Source organism: Bubalus kerabau, chromosome 4, assembly GCF_029407905.1.
Source record: "Bubalus kerabau isolate K-KA32 ecotype Philippines breed swamp buffalo chromosome 4, PCC_UOA_SB_1v2, whole genome shotgun sequence".
In the NCBI taxonomy this organism is placed as follows: domain Eukaryota; kingdom Metazoa; phylum Chordata; class Mammalia; order Artiodactyla; family Bovidae; genus Bubalus; species Bubalus kerabau.
In genome coordinates, this window is record NC_073627.1 from 152,030,520 (window position 1) to 152,058,166 (window position 27,647).

A 27,647-nucleotide genomic window follows, 5' to 3' on the forward strand; every position below is an offset into this window, starting at 1 on the left:
AGTAAGAAATGTGTGTGGCAAGGCTTGGTGGCAAACAGGGAGCTGGCCTACGTAGATTGATTTTAGGTGGTGGTTCATGCTGGCCTATAAGGCTTTATTTCCTCTGATGCTGTGAATCCAATAATGCTGCCTTTTTGCACACAGTGGCCCTTTTAGGCATACCATGGCTAAGCTCAGAGAAGGCAATGGCACCCCACTCCAGTACTCTTGCCTGGAAAATCCCGTGGACGGAGGAGCCTGGTAGGCTGCAGTCCATGGGGTTGCAAAGAGTCAGACACGACTGAGCAACTTCACTTTCACTTTTCACTTTCATGCATTGGAGAAGGAAATGGCAACCCACTCCAGTGTTCTTGCCTGGAGAATCCCAGGGACGGGGGAGCCTGGTGGGCTGCTGTCTATGGGGTCGCACAGAGTCAGACATGACTGAAGCGACTTAGCAGCAGCAGCAGCAGCATGGCTGAGCTCCTAGTCTTTGGGCCACAGTGTGGCCCCCACATGCTCTGAGGTTGCTGGTCAGGAGGGTGTACTGTGGGTTCCTGCCCTGGACCCACTCACTGCAGCCTCCAGCTGAGCCTGTGCCCCTGCCACTGCCACTCTAACGGGGTGGGATACCCCAGGACTCCCCATCCTGTCCCACGTGCCCTGGCATTTGCTGACCCCTGCAGGGGGTTCTCTTGGACCTGTAGTCTGCCCGTTTCTGGGTGACCAAGGAGCTTTGTGCTCTGAGAAGAGGCTGAGCACATGCCTCAGTGAGAGACCAGAGGGAAATATTTAGGGCTGGCTTCAGCCCCTGAAGGCTGAGAGGCAGGGGGACTTTGGGTTGGCTGCAAGGGCAGAGGGAGCTTGAGCTTGGGTGCTGAGGGCTGTGGCTCTGGGGTTGCGGGGGCAACTGGTCCAGCCCAGAGCTGGAGGTAAAGCCAAGAGAAGGTTTTCAGTTTGTACAGGAGACAGAACTCTAGGAAAATAAACCCTGTGTTAAACTTGGAAGTACACAAAGAAGGTCCCAGCTTCTATGAAGCGTGGAGAAGATAAGAGGGGTTGGAGATGGGTGGGGGCACCTGGGGTGGAGCTGCAGGCAGCTTCGGGAGGTGGGGAGGTAACTCGAGGTGGCGAAGCAGCCATGTCCAGGATGGAGAGCCAGGGGAGGGTGAAGCCTGGGTGCTGCCGTAGGGTGGGCGCCAGAACAGGCCAGCCCTCAGAGCCGTAGGCGAGCTGGCACTCAGGGAAGGGCAGACTTGGGAGTGAGGCTCTGGGCACAGAGCCCTCCTTGCAGCCAGTGGAGGCTTCAAGGAAGCTTGGAGTCAGGGGTGTGAGGCCATGTTCAGAAAGGGGTTGTGTCCTGTTAGTCAGAAGCTGTGGTCAGACCCATTGGTCCTCCCTGCCCCCCACCCCACCCCGCCCCCGGTCTTCATCGGAACAGAGACGGGCGCGGGCCAAGCCTTTCTTTGTGCACACGAACAGTGAGGTCTGCTGTGTTCTTCTCACATGTCCATCAGCAGCAGGCCGGATGTCGTCCACGCTGTAGCCAGTTTGTCTCTGGGACCGCTAGGTGCCGCAGTGCAGCCCCCCAGGTTCTTCCCTCACCCGGGACTATTCTCGCCCCTCCCTGTGGGGACTCACGAAGCCCCAGCCTACACTACAGGCATTCAGGATGAACTGTCCTAAGGGTAGGCCCTGTGCCGTTCAGGGTGGAGTCACCCTAGGGTAGAGCTGAGACACACCCTTCCTCCCTGCACATGCTTCCCAGAAAAGTTTCAGCTCCGTGCTGGGATCTAGGTTACAGAGACGCCCAGGATGATGTTTTGTCTCTGTGTCCCGTGTGTCTCCTGTGCCAGAAGAGAACACGTGATGCCACTCTCAGGTGCAGGGCTGACCGGCGGACTCGCCTCTTGCCATGGGGGGAGCGGGGAGGCCCCTGGCTGGTCTGCACTGAGGCTGTTGTCCCCAGTTCCTTGTGAGCTTCGTATTTGAAGCTTGATAAACTGCAGGTGTGATAGTGGCTGCAGGGCCTGGCCCGGGCAGATGTGATGGGGGCTGCCCTGGCCCGCCTCTTGAGCAGTTTGCCTGCATCATGTATCCTGGGATTTGAGGTGTCCTTCTGGCACTCCAAGGGTCTAAACACCATCGGGTGCCTGACAGGGCTGGCCATCCATACCAGGAGCCGCCTCTGTTTCCATGCCAAAGTGAATGTAGGGGCAAGTGGGGTGCGGGGCCTCATTGCATGCAGGTCTGGGCGATGCCTGAGACTCCTGGCCTGGCTGTGGGGGGTCCTGCAGACACGAGCTGCACCAGGACGAGATGTTCGGTCATCCAGTGTGTTGCTCCTTTGCAGTCTGGGAAGAACAGTTTTCTCAGTAGCTGGGAGAGGCTGCCAAGCCCCAGATCCGTAGCATCTGCCCATGTGCCCATCTGCCCATCTTCTTGGAGTATTTCTGGGGTTGCTAAGCTGGCTTTTGCCAAGCCTTGGCTAAGGATGGAAGTGCTATGGGGAGGACTCTTTCTTTATGGAAAACCAGGGGGTGGGGCTGGTTAAAACCATTATTCCCCATGTGCGCCTGATGTCGGCTTCCTATAGGCCTGTGTGGGTCCCATGTAGGTATCCTGTGGGCCACAGGTGGGCCCCTGGTGTGTCCCATGTGGGCCCTTTATGGGTTCTGTGCAGGCCTGCCCTTGCATTGCTCCCTTGTAGACTTGATGTTCCTTGCAGCTGCCTTGTTCCTTCCTGCTCTGTAGGCAGGAACTCGAATGTATATACTAGCACAGTGTGGGTTCAGCAGGGCTGGGTAGGGACTTGTTCATCAGATGCTGTCTGCATGGTGTGTGTTTAGAGCAGGACTCAGGCCAGGGAACAGACACAGGGGACGAGATTCAAGGGGCCACTTGAGGATGGACAGGGCTCTGGAGTGAGTGTGGACTTGTTAGCCACATGATGCCTGCTCAGCTATGGTTTTGTAGAGCCAGACAGTGTGACCTGTGTGGAGGGATCCAAATCTGGTTTGTTTGTATTAAAGATCTACCCTAAGGGCTGGGAGCTGACCAGGCTCTGGTCATCTCAGGGCCCGTGCTCAGCCAGGGCATGGACGGCCAGGAGCTATGCTCCATCCCTTAGGCTGTGTCCAGTGGGGGTGTGGGTTGGTATTGCTTTCTGGCTCTGAGCATGGTGTCCTGGTGTCTGATGGCTTTGACCCTGCCTGGGTAACCAGAAAGATCGGTCTGGAGCCCTGATTTCAGGCTAATCGCAGGTACAGACTCCCTCTAGCAGGCGACTTCTATGGCTGGCTGGTGTGTTCTCTTTCCCATGAGGGTGATAAGAGACAGCTCTGAATGCAGAGCTCTAGCAACACTAGGAGCTGCCAGGCAGGCAAAGAGCAGCCTTTTGAAAGAACCTGTTATGGTTAGACTGCAGGGACCTGGCAGAGTACTTAGTCCCAGGTCCCAGGGTTGTCTGTAGGGGACTGCTGTGGTTCAGAGGACAGTACAACCCTGGGATCTTGACTAGGAAATCTGTGTTCACATGCACAGTCACAGAGCCCAGAACCCTCCTCCCTTTGTACCTTGGAACCCCTAAAGGGCTTTGTGCTTCCAGCTAGTCCATCTCAGGACACAGACCAGCAAAAACTTTTCAGAGTTCCCACTGAGAATCAGTCTGGATTGCTCCTGCCTGGCCCAATTCCGTTTTATTCTCATTATAGACCCCAACTGAATATCACCTCCCTTTTTACCAAGTCAGCCTCAGCAAACACAACAGGATGAACCAAAATAAGTGCAGCTCAGTGTGAGCTAGGTTTCTAAGCCAATGAGTACAGCTTTTCCCTAATAAGCCTTTGCCCCTGTCCCCAAATACAGGAAGCAGTGTCTTGTCTTCCGTAGTGAGGGGGCTGGGAATGGTGCTGTGGTGGGCACTCTTGGGAGATTGGGGGTGTGTAGGAAATCGTGCTCCAGGGGAGGGGCTGTGGGCAGGAGCACAAACAGACCCTCCACGCTAGTGTGGCCTTGCTGAGTGACCTTGGGAGCACCTGAGCCATCCTTGCCCATCCCACCTTTGCCTGCTCGGCTGCCTGGAATGCCACAGGGTAAGCCGGGTGTGGCAGCCCCTTTTGGCCAGCTCAACTGCCCTCCAAGTGGGCACTAATTGTCAATTCCAAACACTAAAGTCACTGCCCATCTGTCTTAGCACAGGCAGCCTCTGGGAGCACGGGGTCTGAGAGCTCTTAGTGATGGTGCGGTAAGGAGGCCTCTCACCCTGCCCCATGGACAGGGAATACCCAATGAGGCAGCCGTGTTACCGAGAATGAGGGTCAGCTTCCCTCTGGCCTCTGTAGACAGGGCTCCTCATATTTCCCCCTCCACACTCACCACTGGCCTGTTCAGGGCAGCCCAAGATCTGGGATTGGCCTCAAATCTGCAAAACAATGTATCTTTTTGCACTTGGAAAACTGCCCATGAGCCTTATGCCAGGCAGGGCCAGGCTGTGCTCCATTGAGAGCTCTCCTGGCTGACTTTTAGTGGGCATCCTGCCTCAACCAGCAGGACTCCCAAAAACCCTTACATTTGAAAGCCAAGCAGTGTGCTTTGCTTTTTTTTTTTTTTTTTAATTTTTTTTTTCTTTCTTTATCTCTCTTTCTCTCTTTTTCTTTTTTTTTCTTTTTTTGGAATATGCTTCTAGAGACACACACACTTCTACCTGAAGCTTGGGGCTTGGCCCTGCACCTCCGCCCCTCGGCGAAGCTCGTGTGAACCTCCACACTGACTTGGGGGCCTCCCAGTTAGCCCAGGAGGCTGGTCCCTTCTTTCTGAACTGCTGGCCTTTGCTCCTCCTCGCACACTGATGACTTTTGCTTAGAGTGTGGTGGCTTGTCCCCCTGTGTGCTGTCCTGCCTAACCCTGTGGTCTTGTGTCATTTCTTCTTCCCTTGCAGGGTCTGCCTTGAAGCGTCTCTGTCTAGGCAAAGAGCACAGCAGTCGTAATTATCGGGTTTTTTACCCCTTGTCCGCTTCCATCGCATGGGCTTTATTGTGGCTAGTGCGCATCAGGGTTTCCACAGCTGGACTGGGAGCCGAGGGCCCAGCGGGTAGGCGGGTGTGGACCCGCTCTGTGCCCACCCTCCGTGGGTGCTGCTGGACCTCCACCTGGCGAGATAGCCGCCCTCGGCACACTTTCAAGCCTCCGTGGCTCCTAGAGTTTGTGCATTCTCGCCAGTTCACATCTAACTGGCTTTCCTTCTCCGAAACGTCCATGTATTACCAATCATTAATTGGCTCCTTTTCCAAAACCGTAGGAATGAGTATTTCCTTCAAGTGCTAAAGATGAGTGCCCCCACAGAGGAGAGATGCCGGGACAAAATGGGTATCAGTTTACCTGGGCCGCCCACTGCTCTCATCTCATGCCTCTTGTTTTTTTTAATTTTTAAAATTTTTCTGTTTTTCTTTTTGGGCTGAAATGTTCATGTAGAAATAGCAACATGTGTAAAATCTCATCACTAATGTTTAACTGTTTGTGTCTGTGCTTTTTCATTGCTAGCCTCTAAAGTAAATTATGTTTTGCAATGACTTGTTTGAAGAGATGGTCATTAGGTTATTTATTTAGTGCAGAAAATTTAAAAATTGGCTTATCCAAAATTGCCAACCAGAAGTTATGTACTGGAGGAGGAAAGGGACACAATTTTAAAAAGTTTAAAAGTCCTATTTTGGTCCTTAAAAAAGATCTTTGAGTAAAGCGCCCAGGTGTGCTCACCTTTGTCCAGCTTCACCTAAGCCACAGCCCCAGGCCTTCTGTGGGCATCTGGGCCTCCTTCTAAAGGCATCAGCCCTTTAGTTGGCACCAAGGCTCTGGGTGTTTGTACACATTATTATTACATGCTCTGGTAAGGAGAGGCATGGTTTCTGTGTCTTAAATTCCAGATCACCAAATCATTATCGTTCACGGTAACAGCAGTCCAACCTATTGCAAGCGTTTTCCCTTTGCTGGAAGGATATTGGCAGCTGCTAAGCACTCTGCCCAAAGTATTGTTGAGTCTCCTCTGAATACTCATGTTAGAACTTAGAGTGCAGAAGCTGGAGGACTTTGCCCTTAGTTTGTGTCCAGCTGTACCGGCAGTTTTCTGAACTCCCTCACACGGAGGTCTGGTGGTCCTGGGCAGTGTGGGCACAGAAGGTATACTGCGTAAAGCTGCCAGCAGCTGGGATCCTGTCCCCTGACTATTGAGATGGGTGATGGCTGCCTGGCAAAGCCCTGTAGCCTGAGATCACTCCACTGTGTCTAAAACTGCATGGACCCCCAAATGCAGACCATCTCCTGAAGCAAGGTGTTGCCTGGCTTAAGCAAGACCATTGTTTAAATGACTGCAGCCGGCCAGTGGTGCTGGCGGGCGGTGTCACCAACCCTGGCCTGTGTGTGCTCCCCAGGGTCCTCCACCAGCAGCCTGGTCCCGGGCCCTGAGCCGGGCCCCCAACCTGCCCTGCACATCCAGGCGCAGGTGAACAACAGCAACAACAAGAAAGGCACCTTCACGGATGACCTGCACAAGCTGGTGGACGAGTGGACAAGCAAGACGGTCGGGGCCACACAACTAAAGCCGTCACTCAACCAGTTGAAGCAGACACAGAAATTGCATGACATGGAGGCCACAGCAGGCTGGCCCCTGGCCTCTGGCGAGGCACGGGCTGTAAGTGGGGCATGGTCGGGGGGTGAAGGGGGGTGGATTTGCCCAGAGTCCAGGGGACGGAATGGGAGTGAAGCCATGACTCCAGATCTCAGCGGAGCAGTAGGCCCCGACCCAGTGCTGGGCAGTGCCTAGGTGGGACTGGCCAGCAGCTTGCAGGTATGGCCTTGTCCTGGTGGCCCCACCTTCAATGTCTTCCATCAGAACCCAAGCTGGTAAAGTGGGCGTGGTCTGCATGACATACCCAGGGGAATACCTCTTGTTGTGTTTTAGCTCAGGTGTGCCCAGAACATGTAGGGCAGAAGTGAGGAGCTGCTGTCTTTGGTTCTGTTGTGTGATTTGTTCCTGGATCAGGACTGCTGACTTCAAAACCTACATTGAAGGAGTATTCCCTCTTTTTCAGTCTCCTGGGGGAGTTTGTGCAAGATTATGTTATTTCTCCCTGAAATGTTTAGCAAAGTTTACTGGTGGAGCCATCTGGGCCAGGAGATTTTATTTTATTCTGTTTGTTTTTTTTTTAAAACCTTTTATTTTATATTGGAATGTGGTTGATTAATAATGTGGTCTTAGTTTCAAGGGTACAGCAAAGTGTTTCAGTTATACATACACATGTATCTGTTCTTTTTTCAAAAAATTTTTTCCCATTTAGATTGTTTCATAATACTGAACAAAGTTCCCTGTGCTATATTGGTTATCCATTTTTTGGTGGGGGAGGGGGCTGTGCTCAGTCTTCACTGTGGCCCATGGGCTCTTTGTTGCACACAGGCTTTCTCTACTTGTGCATGGGAGCTTCTCTCTAGTTGTGGTGTGGGGTTTCTGTTGTTTGGCGCACAGGCTCCCTAGTTGTGGCATGCAGCCTCTAGAGTGTGTGAGCTCAGTAGTTGCAATGTGCAGGCTTAGTGGCCCTGCAGCATGTGGGATCTTCCCCAACCAGGGGTGGAACTCACATCCCCTGCATTAGAAGGCGGATTCTTAGTCACTGGACTACCAGGGAAGTCTCTGTCCATTTTAAATATAGCAGTATGTACATGTCAGTCCCAGACTCCCTCACTGTTCCTTCCCCCATCCTTCCCCGCAGTAACTATAAGCTCGTTCAAGTCTGTGAGTTTGTTTCTGCTTTGTAAATAAGTTTATCTTTATCTTTTTTTTTTTTTAAGATTTTGCATAAAGTACTGATATTTTACCATATTTGTCTTGCTTGGTCTGACTTACTTCATTCAGTATGACAGTCTTTAAGACCATCCATGTTGCTCCAAAAGGCACTATTTCATTCTTTTTAATGGATAAGTAATGTTCCACTGTATATGGGTACCTCATCTTTATTCATCTGTCCATGGGCACGTATGTTGCTTCCATGTCTTGCCTATTGTAAACAGTGCTACAATGAACACTGGGGTGGGTGTATCCTTTGGGGCCATGTTTTTGTCCGTATACATGCCCAGGAGAGGGATTACAGGATCATATGGTAGCTCTATTTTTAGTTTTTTGAGAAGCCTCCATACTGTTCTCTACAGTGGCTATGAAGTGAAGTGAAAGTTGCTCAGTCATGTCCGACTCTTTGTGACCCCACGGACTATACAGTCCATGGAATTCTCTAGGCCAGAATACTGGAGTGGGCAGCCTTCCCCTTCTCCAGGGGATCTTCCTAACCCAGGGATTGAAACCCAGGTCTCCCGCATTGCAGTCGGATTCTTTACCAGCTGAGCCACAAGGGAAGCCCACAGTGGCTGTACCTATTTACATTTCTCCCAACCTTCTCTTCCCAGCATTTATTGTTTGTAGATTTTTTGATGATGGCCTTTTATTTTATGTTTTTGAGTGTGGGAGGGTTCAAAAGTTTCAAATGTACAAAAGATTGAAAATTCTTCAGTGAACTCGCAGGTACCCTCTACCTGTGAGCTGTGATTGGCGTTTTGCTTGTATGTATTTGTCACATTTCTCTCCATCCCTTGAGGGTAAGGTTTCCATTATGGATTTCATTTCCTTTACAGTTTTAGTACCATTTAGGTTTTCTATTCTTTCTGTTAAATTCTGCTTTTCTAACAATTGGTACATCTCTAAATTTATCTCAGTTCTCCAATTAATTGGCATAAAGTTGCTTATAATATCTTTTCTTCATAGTTTGCAGGATTTGCAGTGATGTCTTGTTTTCATTCCTGATAATGGTGATTTCTCTGGGTTTATAAATTTTATTAGCCTTTTCAAAGAACACATCACTTTGATGATAATTCTTTATTGTATGTTTCATTAGTTTCTTCCTTTTATTATTTCTTCTATCTTTGGGTTACTTTTTTGTAGAAAGTTTCTTGAGATATAAAGCGCATTGATTTTGAGCCTTTCTTCTTTTTTAATATAGGTACTCAGGCTATAAAATTCCTTCTACTGATACTAGCTGCATTCCAAAGATTTTGATATATAGCATTTTCTTTAGCCTTCTGTTCAAATATTTTATAGTTTCTATGGTGATTTTAGGTAATACAGTAATTAATTGAGGTAATATAGTTATTAGGGTCTTCTCAGGTGGTAAAGACTACGTGCCTGCCAAGCAGGAGACTCAGGTTCAATCTTGGGTCAGGAAGATCCCCTGGAGAAGGGAATGGCAACCCACTCCAGTATTCTTGCCTGGGAAATCCCGTGGACAGAAGAGCCTGGCATGCTACAGTCCGTGGGATTGCAAAGAGTTGGACACAAATATATTTATTAATCTTTTTGTTAGTTTTTTTTTTTTTTTAGCCTAAATGCACTGTGGTAAGAGAACAAATTTCGTGTGTTTTCAGTTCCTTAAAGCTTGCTGGGACTGGATTTTTGACCCAAGTTGTCAGTCTTGGTCCTGCTCCACAGGTGCTTGAGGTCATCCTCTTTGATTCCGTCTCATATCCACACTCCCTGTCTGGACTTCCTCTGTTCCTCTTCTGTAGCACCCTCCTGACAGTGCACCTCCATTAAACTCCTCAAATCTATGCTCCATTATTCTGGGACAGAATTGAGAGCTTATAACCTGGCCCCAAGGTGCTGCAGGGTCTGCACCCAAGCCTCGGGCAGGCTAGTCTCTACTTTTCTGTTCGGACTCCACCACATCAACTCTCTGTGCTGGGCGAAGTCCTGTTGATCAGCTCTGCTGATTGTGTTGTTCAGATACCTGTGATTCTTAATAAGGTTTTGGTTTTTTTCTTAACTATTCATGACTATCCATTTCTAGAACTTTTTTATTATCCCAGACAGAAACTACTCAGTAAGGAACAACTATCCAATCCCTCTTTCTGGTAACTCTGGTTATCCAGCCACTGGTAACCACTATTCTATTTCTGCTCTGCTAGGTCGCTTCAGTCGTGTCTGACGCTGTGCGACTCCAGAGACGGCAGCCCACCAGGCTCCCCCATCCCTGGGATTCTCCAGGCAAGAACACTGGAGTGGGTTGCCATTTCCTTCTCCAATGCATGAAAGTGAAAAAATAAAGTGAAGACGCTCAGTCGTGTCCGACTCTTAGCGACCCCATGGACTGCAGCCTACCAGGCTCCTCCATCCATGGGATTTTCCAGGCAAGAGTACTGGAATGGGGTGCCATTGCCTTCTCCCACAGACTTGTATAGGGTGATTCAATTTTTCAAAACTCCAGCTTCTTCATCCATAAAATGAGGATCATACAACCTAGGAATTAGATGATGCTGTTAAAGTGCTGCATTCAAAATGCTAGCAAATTTGGAAAACTCGTCAGTGGCCACAGGACTGGAAAAGGTCAGTTTTCATTCCAATCCCTAAGAAGGGCAATGCCAAAGAATGCTCAAACTACCACACAATTGCACTCATATCACATGCTAGTAAAGTAATGCTCAAAATTCTCCAAGCCAGGCTTCAACAATACATGAGCTGTGAACTTCCAGATGTTGAAGCTGGATTTAGAAAAGGCAGAGGAACCAGAGATCAAATTGCCAACATCCGTTAGATCATCGAAAAAGCAAGGGAATTCCAGAAAAACATCTACTTCTGTTTTATTGACTATGCCAAAGCCTTTGACTGTGTGGATCACAACAAACTGGAAAATTCTGAAAGAGATGGGAATACCAGACCACCTGACCTGCCTCCTGAGAACTCTGTATGCAGGTCAAGAAGCAACAGTTAGAACTGGACCTGGAACAACAGACTGGTTCCAAATTGAGAAAGGAGTACATCAAGGCTGTGTATTGTCACCCTGCTTATTTAACCTATATGCAGAATACATCATGCAAAATGCCAGACTGGATGAAGCATAAGCTGGAATCAAGATTGCAGGGAGGAATATCAATAACCTCAGATACGCAGATGACACCAGCCTTATGACAGAAAGTGAAGAGGAACAGAAGAGCCTCTTGATGAAAGTGAAAGAGGAGAGTGAAAAAGCTGGCTTAAAACTCAGCATTCAAAAAACTAAGATCATGGCATCCAGTACTGTCACGTCATGGCAAATAGATGGTGAAACAATGGCAACAGTGACAGAGTTTATTTTCTTGGGCTCCAAAATCACTGCAGATGGTGACTGCAGCCATGAAATTAAAAGACACTTGCTCTTTGGAAGAAAAACTATGACAAATCTAGACAGCGTATTAAAAAGCAGAGACATTACTTTGCTGACAAAGGTCCTTATATTCAAAGCTAGGTTTTTTCAGTAGTCATGTTATGGATGTGAGAATTGGACCATAAAGAAAGCTGAGTGCCAAAGAATTGATGCTTTTGAACTGTGGTGTTGGAGAATATTCTTGAGAGTCACTTGGACTGCAAGGAGATCAAACCAGTCTATTCTAAAGGAAATCAGTCCTGAATATTTATTGAAAGGGGTGAAGCTGAAACTCCAGTACTTTGGCCATATGATGCAAAGAACTGACTCATTTGAAAAGACCCTGATGCTGGGAAAGATTGAAGGCAGGAGGAGAAGGGGACAGCAGAGGATGAGATGGTTGGATGGCATCACTGGCTTAATGGACATGAGTTTGAGCACACTCCAGGAGTTGGTGATGGACAGGGAGGCCTGGTGTGCTGCAGTCCATGGGGTTGCAAAGAGTCAGACCCAACTGAGTGGCTGAACTGAAGGTGTTTTCTGGTTTTCCTTGTGATAATGTCTTTGACTATTTGGTTGTTTGAGTTTGTCATTTACTTTCTATGTATGTATGTATGTGTGTGTGTGTATATATATGCCAGTCATCTAGTTTTTTAATTTCATCCATTGTGTTAGAAAGTATACTTTGTATGATTTATATCTTTCTGCATTGTTTTGTGGAGAAGGCAATGGCACCCCACTCCAGTACTTTTGCCTGGAAAATCCCATGGACGGAGAAGCCTGGTTGGCTGCAGTCCATGGGGTCGCTAGAGTCGGACACGACAGAGCAACTTCCCTTTCACTTTTCACTTTCATGCATTGGAGAAGGAAATGGCAAGCCACTCCAGTGTTCTTGCCTGGAGAATCCCAGGGATGGGGGAGCCTGGTGGGCTGCCGTCTATGGGGTCGCACAGAGTCGGACACGACTGAAGCGACTTAGCAGCAGCAGCATTGTTTTGTGGCCTAGTTCAGTTCAGTTGCTCCTGTGAAGCTCTTGCAGTCAAGCCCTGCTGGCCTTCAAAGCCAGGTGCTTTAGGGGCTCCTCCCTCTGCTATCAGAGCCTCAGGCTGGAGAACCTGACTTGGGGCTCAGAGCTCTAACTCATGTGGGAGAACTTCTGCGATGTGATTAATCTCCAGTTTGTGGATAGTCCACCTAGTGTGTATGGGATTTGATTATATTGCAAGTACACCCTTCCTACCATCTTGTTTTTGTTTATTCTTTATATCGTTGGATGTAGAATATCTTTTTTGGCCACTTTCAGTCTTTTTTATTGATGGCTCCTCAGCAGTTTTTTGTGTATGTATACTCCTGAGAGGGGGTGAGCCCGAGCTCTTCCTGCTGCACCATCTTGGATGAGCTCGCAGGAGTTTTATTTCACATCATTTTACTTTCTTTAAAAAAAATTTTTTTAATTGAAGTACAGTTGAGCTATTTCAAATCCTGAAAGATGATGCTGTCAAAGTGCTGCACTCAATATGCCAGCAAATTTGGAAAACTCAGCAGTGGCCACAGGACTGGAAAAGGTCAGTTTTCATTCCAATGCCAAAGAATGCTCAAACTACCACACAATTGCACTCATCTCACACGCTAGTAAAGTAATGCTCAAAATTCTCCAAGCCAGGCTTCAGCAATACATGAACTGTGAACTTCCATATGTTGAAGCTGGATTTAGAAAAGGCAGAGGAAGCAGAGATCAAATTGCCAACATCTGCTGGATCATTGAAAAAGCAAGAGATTTCCAGAAAAACATCTATTTCTGCTTTATTGACTGTGTCAAAGCCTTCGACTGTGTGGATCACAATAAACTGTGGAAAATTCTGAAAGAGATGGGAATACCAGACCACCTGACTATGTGCATCACAATAAACTGTGGAAAATTCTGAAAGAGATGGGAATACCAGACCTTCCTGACCTATATGCATGTCAGGAAGCAACACTCAGAACTGGGCATGGAACAACAGACTGGTTCCAAATAGGAAAAGAAGTACGTCAAGGCTGTTTATTGTCACCCTGCTTATTTAACTTCTATGCAGAGTACATCATGAGAAACGCTGGGCTGGAAAAAGCACAAGGTGGAATCAAGATTGCCGGGAAAAATATCAATAACCTCAGATATGCAGATGACACCACCCTTATGGCAGAAAGTGAAGAGGAACTAAAGATCCTCTTGATGAAAGTGAAAGAGGAAAATGGAAAAGTTGGCCTAAAGCTCAACATTCAGAAAATGTTGATCATGGCATCATGGTCCCATCACTTCTTGGGAACTAGATGGGGAAACAGTGGAAACAGTGTCAGACTTTATTTTGGGGGGCTCCAAAATCACTGCAGATGGTGATTGCAGCCATGAAATTAAAAGACGCTTACTCCTTGGAAGGAAGGTTACAACCAACCTAGATAGCATATTAAAAAGCAGAGACGTTACTTTGCCAACAAAGGTCTGTCTGGTCAAGGCTATGGTTTTTCCAGTGGTCATGTATGGATGTGAGAGTTGGACTGTGAGGAAAGCTGAGCACAGAAGAATTGATGCTTTTGAACGGTGGTGTTGGAGAAGACTCTTGAGAGTCCCTTGGACTGCAAGGAGATCCAACCAGTCCATTCTAAAGGAGATTGGTCCTGGCTGTTCATTGGAAGGACTGATTCTAAAGCTGAAACTCAGGTACTTTGTCCACCTCATGCGAAGAGTTGACTCACTGGAAAAGACCCTGATGCTGGGAGGGATTGAGGGCAGGAGGAGAAGGGGACAACAGAGGATGAGATGGCTGGATGGCATCACCGACTCGATGGACATGAGTTTGAGTAAACTCCAGGAGTTGGTGATGGACAGGGAGGCCTGGTGTGCTGCGATTCATGGGGTCGCAAAGAGTCGGACACAATTGAGTGACTAAACTGAACTGAACTGAACTGATAGTTGATTTAAACTATTTATTAGTTTCAAATGTACAGCACTGTGATTCAATATTTTTATAGATGTATATCATTAAAATTATTATAAAATATTGGCTATATTCCCTGTGCTGTACAATATATCTTTGTAGCTTATTTATTTTATACATATTGGTTTATACCTCTTAATCTCCAGCCACTGTCTTGCCCTCTCTCCCTCCACCTTCCCACTGGTAGCCACTAATTTATTTTCTGCATATCTTTGAATCTGTATCTGTTTTGTTATGTTCATTTTTTTTAGATTCCACATATATCTGATCAGACACAGTATTTGTCTTTCTCTCTCTGACTTTTTTCACTAAGCACAATACTCCCCAGCTTCATCTATATTGATGCGAATGGTAAAATTTCATTCTTATGGCTGAGAAATATTCCATTATATATGTAAACCACGTATCTTCATCCATTCATCTGTTTCTTAGGTTGTTTCCATATTTTGGCTGTTGTACATAATGCTGCTGTGAACATGCGTTGAGGTACATGTATCTTTTTAAATTAGTGTTTTCATTTTTTGTTGATTCATACCCAAGAATGGAGTTGCTGGATCATATAGTGTTTCTAGTTTCAGTTTTTTTGAAAAACCTCTATAATGTTTTCCATAGTGGCTCCACCAATTTGCATTCCCATCAACAGTGTACTAGGGTACCCTTTTATCAATATCCTTGCCAACATTTGTTATTGGTGATCTTTTTGGTTATAGCTATTGTGATAGGTGTAAGGTGATACCTCTTTGTGGCATTGACTTAACATTTCTCTGATTACCAGTGTTGAAAATCTTTTCATGTGCCTTTGGTCATCTGTATGTTTCCTTTGAAAAATATCTATTCAAGTCCTCTGCCTATTTTTTAAAATAAGGTGTTTTGTTTATATTGAGTTGTATGAGCTGTTTATTTATTTTGGATATTAACCCCTTATCAGTCATATAATTTGCAAATATTTTCTGACTTTCAGTAGGTTGTCTTTTCTTTTGGTCACAGGTTTCTTTACCTGTGCAAAAGTTTTTAAGTTTAATTAATTCCCACTTGTTTATTTTTATTTTTGTTTCCTTTGCCTTAGTTTTGTAGTCTTTAGATTATAGACCTTTTGCCTCCTTGGTTAAGTTTATTCCTAGATATTTTATTCTCTTTGATGCAGTTTTAAATGGGATTATTTTATTGCTTTCTGATAGTTGATTATTAGTGTTTAGAAAAGCAATGGGTTTCTGTTTTTCAATCTTATATCCTATGACTTTATTGGATTCATTAATTAGTTCTCATAGTTTTTTGGGGGGGACTTTAGAATTTTCTATATATAATATGTCATCTGCAAATAGTGACATTTTTACTTTTTCCTTTCAAATTTGAATACCTTTTATTTCTTTTTCTTATCTGATTGCTGTGGCTAGGACTGCCAGTACTATGTTGAAAGTGGCAAAAGTGGGCATCCTTGTCTTGTTCCTGATTTTAGAGGAAAAAGCTGAGTATGTGAGCTGTCAGCGTGTCATGAATGGCCTTTATTATGTTGAAATATGTTTTTTCTGTACCAACTTTGTTGTGAGCCCTTATCATGAATGGAAGTTGGATTTTGTCAAATGTTTTTCCTGTGTCTATTGAAATGATCATGTGATTTTTATCCTTTTGTTAATGTGGTGTATCACACTGATTGACTTGTGGATTTTGAACATCTTTGCATTTGTGGAATAAATCACACTTGTTACGGTATATGATCCTTTTTATATATTGTTGAATTTGGTTTGCTAATATTTTTGAGGATTTTTGTGTCTATATTCATCAGAGATACTGAAGTAATTGTCTTTTTTCGGTAATGCCTTTTTCTAAATTTTATCAGGGTAATAATAGCCTCGTAGAATGAATTTGGGAGTGTTCCCTCCTCTTCATTTATTGGAATTGTTTGTGATGCTAGGTGTTAGCTCTTCTTATTATATTTGGTAGAATTTCTCTGGGAAGCCATCTGTTCCTGGACTTTTGTTTGCTGGGAGGTTGTTTGTTTGTTTGTTTGTTTTTTAACACTAATTCAATTTCTTATTGATCTGTTCAGTTTGTTTCTTTCTTTCTGATTCAGTCTTTGAGTACTCTGTGTTTCTCAGATTTTTATCCATTCCTTCTAGGTTGTTCAGTTTGTTGGCCTATAACTGTCTGTAATATTCTCTGACAATATTGTGTTTCACTGATATTGGTTGTAGTCTTCTCTTTCCTATCTTACTTTGCTTATGTGGATTCTCTTTTTTTCTTAATGAGCCTAGCTAAAAGCTTATCAATTTTGTTTATCCTTTTAAAAACTCATCTCTTGCTTCCATTGATCTTTTCTATTTTTTATCTCTATTTTATTCATTTCCTCTCTGATCTTTATTATTTTTCAATAAAGATCAATAAAAATATTATTTTAAATAATGCCTTAATTATTTCTTTACTTGTGCTGACTTGAGCTTTGTTCTTTTTCTAATTCATTTAGGTAGAAGATAGCTTGATTTTTCTTGTATGCTCAGATATGTATGTATCGTTATAATCTCCCCTATTACATCTACTTTTGCTGCATCATATCAGTGATACAAAGGTGTGTTTTTGTTTTTATTTCTCTTTTTTTCTGATTTCCTCTCTGATTTCTTCACTGACCCATTGTTTCTTCTAAAGACATGTTATTTAGGCTCCACGTGTTTGTGTTTTTCTTCCAGTAATTGGTTTCTAGTTTCACACTGCTGTGGTTGGGGGGAAAAAATATGATGTAATTTCAGTGTTCTTATATTTATTGAGACTTGTTTTGTGGCCTAGTATGTGATCTATCCTGGAGCTCATTTCCATGTGAAGTTGAAAAGAATGTGCATTCTGCTGTTTTGGGATGGAATGTCCTATATATATATCTATTAGGTATATCTGGTCTAGTGTGTCATTTAAGACCACTGTTTCCTTATTGATTTTCCATCTGTATGAATCTGTCCCTTGATGTAAGTGGAGTGTTAAACTCTTCTACTATTTTTCTATTATTGTCAGTTTCTTGTTTTTATGTATGTTAATATTTGTTTTCCATAAATTTAGTTGCACCTATATGACCAACCTAGATAGCATATTCAAAAGCAGAGACATTACTTTGCCAACAAAGGTTCTTCTAGTCAAGGCTATGGTTTTTCCTGTGGTCATGTATGGATGTGAGAGTTGGACTGTGAAGAAAGCTGAGTGCCGAAGAATTGATGCTTTTGAACTGTGGTGTTGGAGAAGACTCTTGAGAGTCCTTTGGACTGCAAGGAGCTCCAACCAGTCCATTCTGAAGGAGATCAGCCCTGGGATTTCTTTGGAAGAAATGATGCTAAAGCTGAAACTCCAGTACTTTGGCCACCTCATGCGAAGAGTTGACTCATTGGAAAAGACTCTGATGCTGGGAGGGATTGTGGGCAGGAGGAGAAGGGGACGACAGAGGATGAGATGGCTGGATGACATCACTGACTCAATGGACGTGGGTCTCAGTGAACTCCGGGAGTTGGTGATGGACAGGGAGGCCTGGTGTGCTGCGATTCATGGGGTCGCAAAGAGTCGGACACAACTGAGCAACGGATCTGATCTGATTTGATATGGGATGTATATATATTAATGAATGTTATATTCTTTTTTTTAAATTGATCACTATATCATTATATAATGCCCTTCATTTTATTTTTTATGGACTTTCCTTTAAAGTCTTATCTGTAAGATGTAAGTATTGATACCAGCTTTCTTGTCATTTTCATTTGCATGAAAAATAGTCTGCATGTCTTTTGAAATTTTTATTTTAATTTACTTTTTGCTTATGCTGTGTCTTCATTGCTCCATGCAGGCTTTCTCTAGTTGTGGTGAGCAGGGTCTACTCTCGAGTTGCAGTGCACAGGCTTTTCATTGCAGCAACTGCTTTCATTGCAGAGCTCAATCTCTAGACTTAGTCTTCAGTAGTTGTAGGCATGTTGGCTTAGGATTTGCAGCATGTGGGCTCAGTAGTTGTGGCACATGGGCTTAGTAGCCCCACGGCATGTAGAATCTTCCTAGACCAGGGATTAAACCCATGACCCCTGCACTGACAGCTGGATTCTTAATAACTGCTGCTGCTGCTAAATCACTTCAGTCGTGTCCGACTCTGTGCGACCCCAGAGACGACAGCCCACCAGGCTCCCCCGTCCCTGGGATTCTCCAGGCAAGAACACTGGAGTGGGTTGCCATTTCCTTCTCCAATGCATCAAAGTGAAAACTGAAAGGGAAGTCGCTCAGTCGTGTCTGACTCTTCGCGACCCCATGGACTACAGCCTACCAGGCTCCTCCATCCATAGGATTTTCCAGGCAAGAGTACTGGAGTGGGATGCCATCTCCTTCTCTGGATAAACTCCTTTAGTTTTTCCTTATTTGAGAAGTTCTTTATTTCCCTTTCAATTCTGAATGATAGTCTTGCTGGAAATAATCCTAGTTGTAGGTTTTTCCCTTTTACCACTCTGAGTATGTCATGCCATTCCCTTTTGGCCTGCAAAGTTTCTGCAGAAAATTCAGCTGACAGACTTATGGGTATTCCTTTGTATGTGACTTTATGTGACTTTTTCTCTGGCTACCTTTAATTTTTCTCTTTAATTTAACTTTTCCCATTTTAACTATGATACGTTTTGGTCTGTATCTCTCAGTTCATCTTGTTTGGAATACTCTGAATACCTGGATATCTGTTCCTTCTTCAGGTTCAGGAAATTTTCAGCCATAATTTCATTAAATACATTTTCAACCTTCTTCACTCTCTCTTCTCTCTGGAACCTCTATAATGTGAATGTTAGCATACTTGATGTTGTCTCAGAGGTTCCTTAAACTGTTCTCATATTTTAAAAATTTGTTTATCTTTTTACCATTCTGGTTGGGTGATTTCCATTATTCTGTCTTCCAGATCACTTATGCATTCTTCTCTATTACTTAGTCTTCTCTTAATTCTTTCTAGTATGTTTTTCACTTTAGTTATTTCATTCTTCAATTCTGACTGGTTTTTGTACTTTCTAGTTCCTTGTTAAAATTCTCCCTATGTTCATCTTTTCTTTTCCCTAGTTTGTTTAACATTCTTATTACCAATGCTTTGAACTCATTATCTGGTAAATTCTCTCTGTTCTTATTGGTGGTTTTGTCATTGTTCTTTCATTGGAAAGACATTCTTTGGTTTTCTCACTTTGTTTAACATTTCCTCTTACAATGAAATTAGGTGAAACTGTTGCCTATCCTGGTCTTGGTGTGTTGTACTAATGTGGAGACCTTTGTGCAGTCTGCCTGTGCTCAGCAGTTTTGTTGTGAGAGGTGGATCTGATGGGTCATGTCTCCCCCCAGGATGTGCTGTCTGGTATCACCTGGTGGGTGATGGGGCTGGAGATGGAGGGACTAGAGCCATAGCCAAGTGTGAACTGAAGCTTCTTCTATGCTGAGTGGTCATCACTACCCTATCAGGGGTGGGGACTTGTCCCCAGGTGCTGAAGCAGGGGTGGTATCCGAGCTGGTTGCTTTCCCTCCAAGTGTGCGCTCTATCCTCTCCTAGAAATGGCACCTTTGCCCCAGGAGGCACAGTGCCAGAGCAGAAAGGGCTGCAGTGGGCACCAGGTGCGGGGCAGGGTATACAGTGGGACAGTCCCAGCAGGCTAGTCAGCTCCAACTGAGTACCAGCAGTGGCTGTACTTGCCCCATTTATATGCAGGGTTAGGTTTGAGCCAGCTCCACCCCCAGCTACACACTCTGCTTAGCAATGATAGCTTTCAACCTGGTGGGAAATCTCCAGAGGTAGAGGGGCTGGGCACATGCTAGGCAGTTTCACGAAACTCTCCAGAACACCATCCTATACTTCATTCCTGGGAGTAACAAGCTTGGGTCTAGGTTTCTGGGTTTCTCACCCTCCTCGAAGTCCAGTTGATTTTCAGACCACTGAAGAAGACATACATCCTTCTGGAACTCCTATACTGTAAAGGTCAGCATGTTGGACCCCAGGCCTGAAGTACCAAATATGTAGGTCAAATCACCACCAGGAGAGATCTAGTGACCACCACATACCACATACCACATACCACCCTTCTCTTCTGTGGGCCCAGATCCCAGCCTGATGGCTCCTTTCCCTTCTTACTTGACTCATATGGCTCTTTCTTTTACAGCTTTTGTTTTAGAAGAATTTTTCTTTCCATTTCCGGTTTATTTTCAGGGAGAGTTGCTCCACATATTAGATGTATTTTTGATGCGTTCATGGGGGAGGGTGAGGTTGGCATCATCTTCCTACTCTGCCATCTTGATCTCCTCTCCTCCCTCCTTTTACTTTCAACGTCTTTGTGTTTTTGTATCGAAAGTGAGTATTTTGTAGACAGCATACAGATCACTTGTGCTTTTTTATCCAGTCTGCCAATCTTTTATTTGGAGATTTCAATCCATTTACATTAAAAGTAATTATGGATAATAAAGGATTTCTACTGTGTTGTTTTTTTTTTTTTCTGTATGTCTTATAGTTTTTTATTCCTCAATTACTTCATTGTTGCCTGAAGTTTTTTTTTGTAGTGTGTTTTGATTCCTCCCCCTTTTCACTTTTCTGTATATATTTTTATTTTCTTATTGATTACCTTAGGGTTTACAATTAAAATCTTAGCCTTATAACAGCTTTATGTGAATGATACCACCTTGTTTCAGTAGTGCGAGAGCACTTTACTTCTGTGTGTCTCCATCCCTTCTCCTCTGTGTTTTTGCACAGACTGCACCTTGTACATTGTATGCCCATTCACATGGATTTATAATTGTTACATAATGCATTTGCCTTTTAAATTATATAGGGGAAAAAGGAATTAAAACCAAAATTACAATGGTATTGGCTTACATATTTAGCTATGTAGTTGCTTCGTTTATTTCTTCCCATGACTTTTGAGGTACTATTATCCTTTCATTTCAACCCGAAATGAAAGTTTTTCGTTTAGCATTTCTTGTGAGGCAAATCTTTTAGTAACAATCTGCCTTTGTTTCTGTTTATCCAGAAGTCTTAATTTTTCCTTCAACCTGCTCAGTGTAGAATCTTGGTTGACAATCTTTTCTTTCTGTACTTCACGTAGTTTTTCCTGTCTTTAGTTTTCTTTTCTTGATAGGCTCTGTACACTTATCTTCTTCTTCTTTTTTCCTTTGTGTTTCTTAGAATTTCAATGATATGGTCTCAAATGTGCTGTTTCTTTTTCTGCCTGCTCGGATCTGCTTTTGAGCTCCTCTGAAGTGAAGTGAAGTCACTCGGTCGTATCTGACTCTTTGTGACCCCATGGATGGTAGCCTACCAGGCTCCACGATCCATGGGATTTTCCAGGCAAGAATACTGGAGTGGGCTGCCATTTCCTTCTCCAGGGGATCTTCCCAACCCAGGGGTTGAACTCGGGTCTCCTGCATTGCAGACAGACGCTTTACCATCTGAGCCACTAGGGAAGCCTCTAGTGTCATTTTAATTTCAGTTATTATCCTTTTTAGCTCTAATATTTCAGCTCTATATTTGGTTCCTTTTATAACTTCTTTGACTTTATTGATATTCTCATGTTGTTCATGTGTCATTATCCTGATTTCCTTTTTGTCCATGTTTCCTTTAATTCTTTGAACGTATTTGAAACAGTTGATTTAAAGACTTTATTTTCTAAGTACAGTGTCTAGACTTCTTCAGGGACAGTTGCTATTAATGAGTTTTCCCCTTTGTATGGATCACACTTTCCATTTTCTGTGTGTAAATATTTGTGATTTCTTGGTGAAAACCGGACATCTGAATATTATAAGTGATAACTCTGGAAAACAGAGTCCTGCCTTCCCCAGCATTTGCTGGTTTTGTTTGCTGAAGGCTTAGTTAGTGGTCATTTTTTTTTTTTTTTTTCAAATTGTATTCCATTATATGTTATTTCAAGATATCAGGTATAATTCTGTGTTACACAGTAAATTCTTGATGTTTATCTTTTTATGTATAGTTTGTATCTGTTAATACTTCTTATTTGTCCTCCAAGAATTTCTTGATTTTTCTAGGTCTTTAATAGTTCCATGCATTTTAGAAACAGCCTGTATAATATCTACAAAATAGCCTTATTGGATTTTTATTCTGATTGTATTAAGTCTGTTGATCATCTGGGTAAGATTTGACACATTAACAGTAGCGAGTCTATTATAAACATGACGTTTGTTTGTTTATGTCTAATTTTCTCTCAGTGAAGTTTTGTAGTTTTCAGTGTAAAGGTGTTACACATCTTTCATTAAATTTAACCTGAGATAGTTGATATTTTGGAATGTGATTATAAATTTTATTGCTTTAAAATATCCTTTTACAGATTATGTTGGTAGCATATAGAAATACGGTTATTTTTTGTACCTTGTATCCTGCAATCTTGCTAAATTAACTTTAGTTCTAGAAATTGGTTTGTCTGCTCTTCTTGGTTTTCTCCATACACAGTCTTGTCATCTTCAAATAAGGATGGTTTTCCTTTTTCTTTTCAGTCTGTGTTCCTTATTCCTTTTCTTTTATTGGCGTGAACTTTCCCATACAGTGTTGGCTAGGGGCAAGGGGAGCAAGGGGCAAGGGGAAATACATTTGGCATTTCACCATTGGCACAGGGTTGGCTGTGGGTTCTACAGAGGCCCTTCCAGATGGAGGAGGGACCCTGTGCTTTCTGTGAAGGAGTGTGGAACTTCTCAGATACTCCCCCTGCATCTGTGGGGAGCATCACATGGAATTCTCCTTTGGTATGTAACTGTGGGGAGATGCAGTGATTTTTGCTGGGATGACATCATTGCATTCGTGGGGCAAAACCTCACTTGGCTCTGATGTTTTATCTTTTTTTTTTTTTTTTAATTGCTTGGTTATATCTGCCAACATTGTGTCTAGAGAGTTTGAAGGCTGTTGGTCTGTAATCTCTTCTTGCAGTAGCTTCGTAAGGTTTCTTCATCATGGCCATGTTGGCCTCACTAGCCATCACAGCTCGTTTCTCATTGTGCTGCTTCTCTTCCGGGGTGTACCTGAGGAGCAGGGAGCAGAGGCACCGCCCTGCCCCCGACTCCAGATCTCTGGGCACAACCGTGCAGAGCTCCCAGCTGTTCTGGACCTCCCATAATGACACTGATAAGTCAAGCAGGAGGCCTTTGGGTGGGGGTGTGTGGTTCCCTCACTGTTACTCAGGGTTTAGGTCCTGCTGGGTCTGCTTTGAAGCCCACTCTGGCCTGTGGACATTCATGGCATGTGGCTGCCTTCTTGCCCCACACTTTCACTCTGATGTCAGCCATTAAAAGGTGCCCCAGGGCATGTCCTGAGACCACCCTCTCCTGAGGATGGAGAAACTGTAGGGACCCCCAAGGCCACTGAGTGATGCTAGCTGATTGAAGCCATATTTCTTGTCTTATAGATGAACACATCTCGAACAGCAATGGGGATGCCATGTCTGGCCCCGGTACCCAGCCCTGTACCCACCGTGGTCATTCCTGGAGCTGCCTCAGCCCTTCCTGTGCCCATGCCAGGTACTGCCCTCTCCTGCCTCCCAGCCCCACCTTTGGGCCAGTATGGAAGCCTGATCCCAGCTCCAGTGTCCTGGGGTCCCTGGGCAGCCCAGGCAGGCAGCCGGAGCCTCAACACGGGGCCAAGCCTGGGTGCAGCAGATGCGCCAGCCCTCCCTGTGTTCTTCAGGCCAACTGTGGTCAGCATGCCTGGCCCCAGGCTGCAGATCATGTAGCTCTCTGTCTCACTACTTGCCAATGGAAGACACTGAACAGCCTGGAGGAGTCGGGTTGTGGTTTGGCCTCCGAGTCCTGCCCTGTCTGCTCATGGGTGCCCAGCCAGGGAGCTGGCACATGGGCAGCAATCGTTGCTTCCTTTATTGCTGCAGACCTTATTTCCTCTTAGGTTCCTGTGGTCAACACTTGCTGTCTTTGCACTCACTTCCTGTACTTGAATCGATGGTTAGAACATTGTAATAACCCTGCAGAAGTACAGTGCCTTGAATTCCAGCTTTTCCATTCCCTGATGGAAAGACGTGTTTTAGAAAACCGTGTATCAGAAAAGGTGTATTTCATTTATAGTTGGTTTGTGCATTGATATTTCTATTTCCCATTTTAAGTTGCAGAGATATGAATGGTTTACAAATCTGAAGCTAAAGTCTGATCTTTTCTGTTGTACATGCTTTAAAAAAAATTGAACTAGTGACCTTGAATATTGAAGAGTTGCAAATGCTAGAGTAACTCTGCTTTGTACTCATAAAATGAGATCTCTCCAGCTGTATGGTCACAGGTAGCAAACAGATGGACAAATTCCCTCAACTGCAGTGCCGTGGGCACTGCCAGCAGACTGCCCAGGGTGCATGATTATTGGGGCAGTGCATTGCTAATGGTAGTTGATCTCTTAGTCAGGAATGTTAGCATTTGTGTTTGGCTACGTGGAACTGCTATAAAGTGCTGGGTAAGCAGACATGACCCAAAGCCTGCAGGGCTGCTCTGAGTGTGGGGGAGGTAAAGGTTTGTGTCTGGAGGTGCAGAAGCACAGGCAGGCCACCTGCTCTGCAGAGAGAGTGTGGCCCCTTCTGCTCAGGGGGCCCACCAACTTCCCCTCCCAGCCTACCTTCCTTTTCTGTTGTTTGCACAGAGGCCTGTGGCCACCTGGGCCTAGCTTTTCCAGTGTTCACAGGCTACTCTGCCCACCTCTGGCCTCCAGACTGTTCTGCAGGCACCAAGCCATCGTGCTGGGGGCTAGGAGTGTTCCTCTCCTGGAAATTTCAGTGCTACTCATCTCAGACAGGCACCAAACAGCCCAGGGTGGGAGCTGAAGGCCCCACTCCCCACTGGCCAAGATGTTTCCCACTTCCCACTGGGAGGCAGCTGGTTGGGCTGCCCAGCTGTGAATTGTATAGTTCTGCTGTACTTTGGGACTTCACTAGGACTGGCTGAATTCTTTTGGTTTAAATGTATTATTCCGTCAATTCAGTTAGAATTGAATTTTCTAGGTGATTATGCAGAATCTTCTGCCAGGGCATGAAGCTATAGTAAGAGATTTCTGTTCTCTGTAATGTGCCCCTGGGTCCTTGGATTGAGAATCATGTGCGCCTGGTTCCTGAGGGTGGTGGAAACTGCCCTCTTCCCACACCCCTGCTGCTGTACCAGACATGCGGTTTGGAGTCCTGGCCTGTAACAGGAATGGTCAGTGGCACAGACTCTCCAAGAGATTGTATATTTGAAGGAGAAAAATAAACATTTTTGCTTGAAAACAGTGTGGAGCCACATCTTTTTCTTAACTTCTGGCCACAGAGAAGCTGAACCAGCCAGTCTCATAGGGAGCATCGGGTGGGCAGCCCTGGCAGGCAGCACTGCTGTCCTGGCACAGCTTCACTCTCAGCAACACGCTTCTGTCAGCACCTCGCCTAGGAGGCCGGGGCGGCCAGGAGGGGCCAGGGGGCTGAGTGGCAGGTGCTGTCTTCCTCGCAGGATCTGGTGTGACTGACGCTGAGCCGACCTGACTCGGACGATGAGACTGGGGTGTTGGGCAGGGCTCGTAGGCCAGCTCTGTGGCTCCGGGCCTAGGTTGGCCTGTTCACTCGGCTTTCAGACTCTGAATCTGAACTGCATTTGGATGTACGGTAGCCTCTGCCTATGGAGGGTATGAGTCTCATGGCCAACTGAAAGGTGTCTCTGACCCCTGTCCATGTTGTCTAACAGAAAGCCAGGTTTGTGTGACTCACCCTGGACAGAGCTGGGTGGGGGCTGGGCCACCACCGGAGGGTCACCTGAGGGGCTCTGCTGTCCAGCAGGTGCAAATTAGGGGAGGCCCCCTGCAGGGCTCAGCACGTTTTCCTGGCTCACCAACCCTGATGGCCTTTTGCTCAGCTGGCCGTGCCCCTGCATGCCTGCTGCACGCACTCAAGCTGGGGGTTGTGGTTCCTCCCACTCCACCCAGCTGGGGTCGCTGCCCTGGTCTGTTTGTCCTGTGTTTCCACCGAGGTGCAGTCAGGCGTTGTGCTCCAGCCACCCACAGTGCTCCACCTCAGCACTGGCTCTGAGCAGAGGCCGGGGCCGCTTGGGATGCTGCTCTGCTTGCTGTGCCCAAGGAGCCAGAGGTCCCTCACTCTCCAGAGCAACAGTTGTGCAGACCCTGGGAGGCCCTGCCTGGTTCGGGCGGTTGCTCAGTGTGGAAGGCGGCCAGATGGCAGAGGCAGCCAGGAGTCATTATCTGTATAGTGCCTGGGTCGTGGTCAGGCGGCCCAGCCCTCCACGGAGTGTGACCGCTCTGGTGTCACCATTCCAACTTCCGGGGCCTCACATGGTCACGGCAGGCCTATAATGAGCTGTGGCGGTTTTGTTTTCTAGATTCTGAAAGTGAGAAGCCCGACTGAGCCCAGGCAGGCCGACCCAGACCCAGACGCCAGGCCCTGTGTCATCTCACGCAGAGAAGGCGAGCCCACGCCTCGTGTCCGGTTCACGATGTTTTGTAATCACTTTCTAAGCATTTTTTATTCACAATTGGAAACACAAATGTAAGCAAGAATAAAAAAATATTTTGGGGGAAACAGGACTTTGGTTTTTCAAACTCTCCTTTCTGATGGTCCCCAGACAGGCAGGTAACCCGCGATGGTGGTAAGTGAATGAGGGTGTTGGAGAAGCTCCTGGGATCGCACAGCTGGACGGGTCTGGGGGTAAGTACCCTTAGCTAAAGGGTTCTTGAATATAGGGATGACACTTTCTATGGTGCTTAATAGTGCCCAGGATAGCTCAAGGTCCTTGTGTCCAGACAGCAGCTAGGATGGGTCAGACGTGTGATAAAGACCCACCTCTCAGAGAAGCAGTTGAGGTTGTGGATCGCAGGCAACCTGGCCCCAATTTTCAGGCATTCTCCTCCTTCACACCCAGGACAGCCCCATTCTGTGCAGAGCCCTGGAGGCTGAACAGTGCTGCCCATCTCTGTTGATGGCTCCTTGGCCCATCCAGGCTTGGGCCTTTGTGCACACAGCTCCATTCATTATGCTGCCCCTCAGGCTTCCTTACTCTGTCACTTGAAGACATGATCATACATCCCCCAGGCACAGGACAGGCATGCACAGTGGCTTGAAATGACCCTTCGTTCAGATTTCACATGCACCACTGGGAGGGGCCAGGCCCAGGTCTGAAGCCCCTGACTTCAGTAGGGGGTGGGATCGGCCCAGTGGCCCTTGTAGGGCTGCACCACACCGCCATGGTAGGGTGTCCGAAGCACAGTGTGAAAGCCAGGGAACCGGCTAGGGGCTTCACAGAGTAGCTTGCAGTAGTAAAGTTGCAGCCTACCAGCTGGAAAGGGGGATCGCACTTGGACCTGGAGTTTGGTGTAGAATTCAGGGAGTCCCATTCATTGGGATGAGAAAATTGTATCTTGGTTTTCAGTTAATCTCTGAGTGCAATTTAGTGTTTCCTCCAGTGAAGAATGTGGGGTTGGAGCAGCAGCACCTGGGCCATGTCACCACTGGAGCCCACAGATGCTTTGTGTGACATTGTAGTCGTCAAG

General features: G+C 45.7%; 1 protein-coding gene across 7 annotated transcripts in view; it reads left to right on the forward strand.

Annotated features, from left to right (window-relative positions):
• Positions 1-26,679, forward strand: part of WNK2 (WNK lysine deficient protein kinase 2) — a 142,535-nt gene extending 115,856 nt beyond the window's left edge. For 3 of the 7 annotated variants that reach the window (XM_055579076.1, XM_055579080.1, XM_055579081.1), the window contains 3 exons: positions 4,919-4,963; positions 6,405-6,664; positions 26,480-26,679. In XM_055579076.1, coding sequence (XP_055435051.1) covers positions 4,919-4,963; positions 6,405-6,664; positions 26,480-26,650 — 476 coding nt within the window. In that variant the 3' untranslated portion in view covers positions 26,651-26,679. Of the gene's footprint in view, positions 1-4,918; positions 4,964-6,404; positions 6,665-23,535; positions 23,648-26,479 lie in introns of all 7 variants that reach the window. The other 4 variants (XM_055579078.1, XM_055579079.1, XM_055579082.1 and 1 more) reach the window with 2 other exon arrangements.
• Positions 26,680-27,647: the final 968 nt, after the last annotated feature.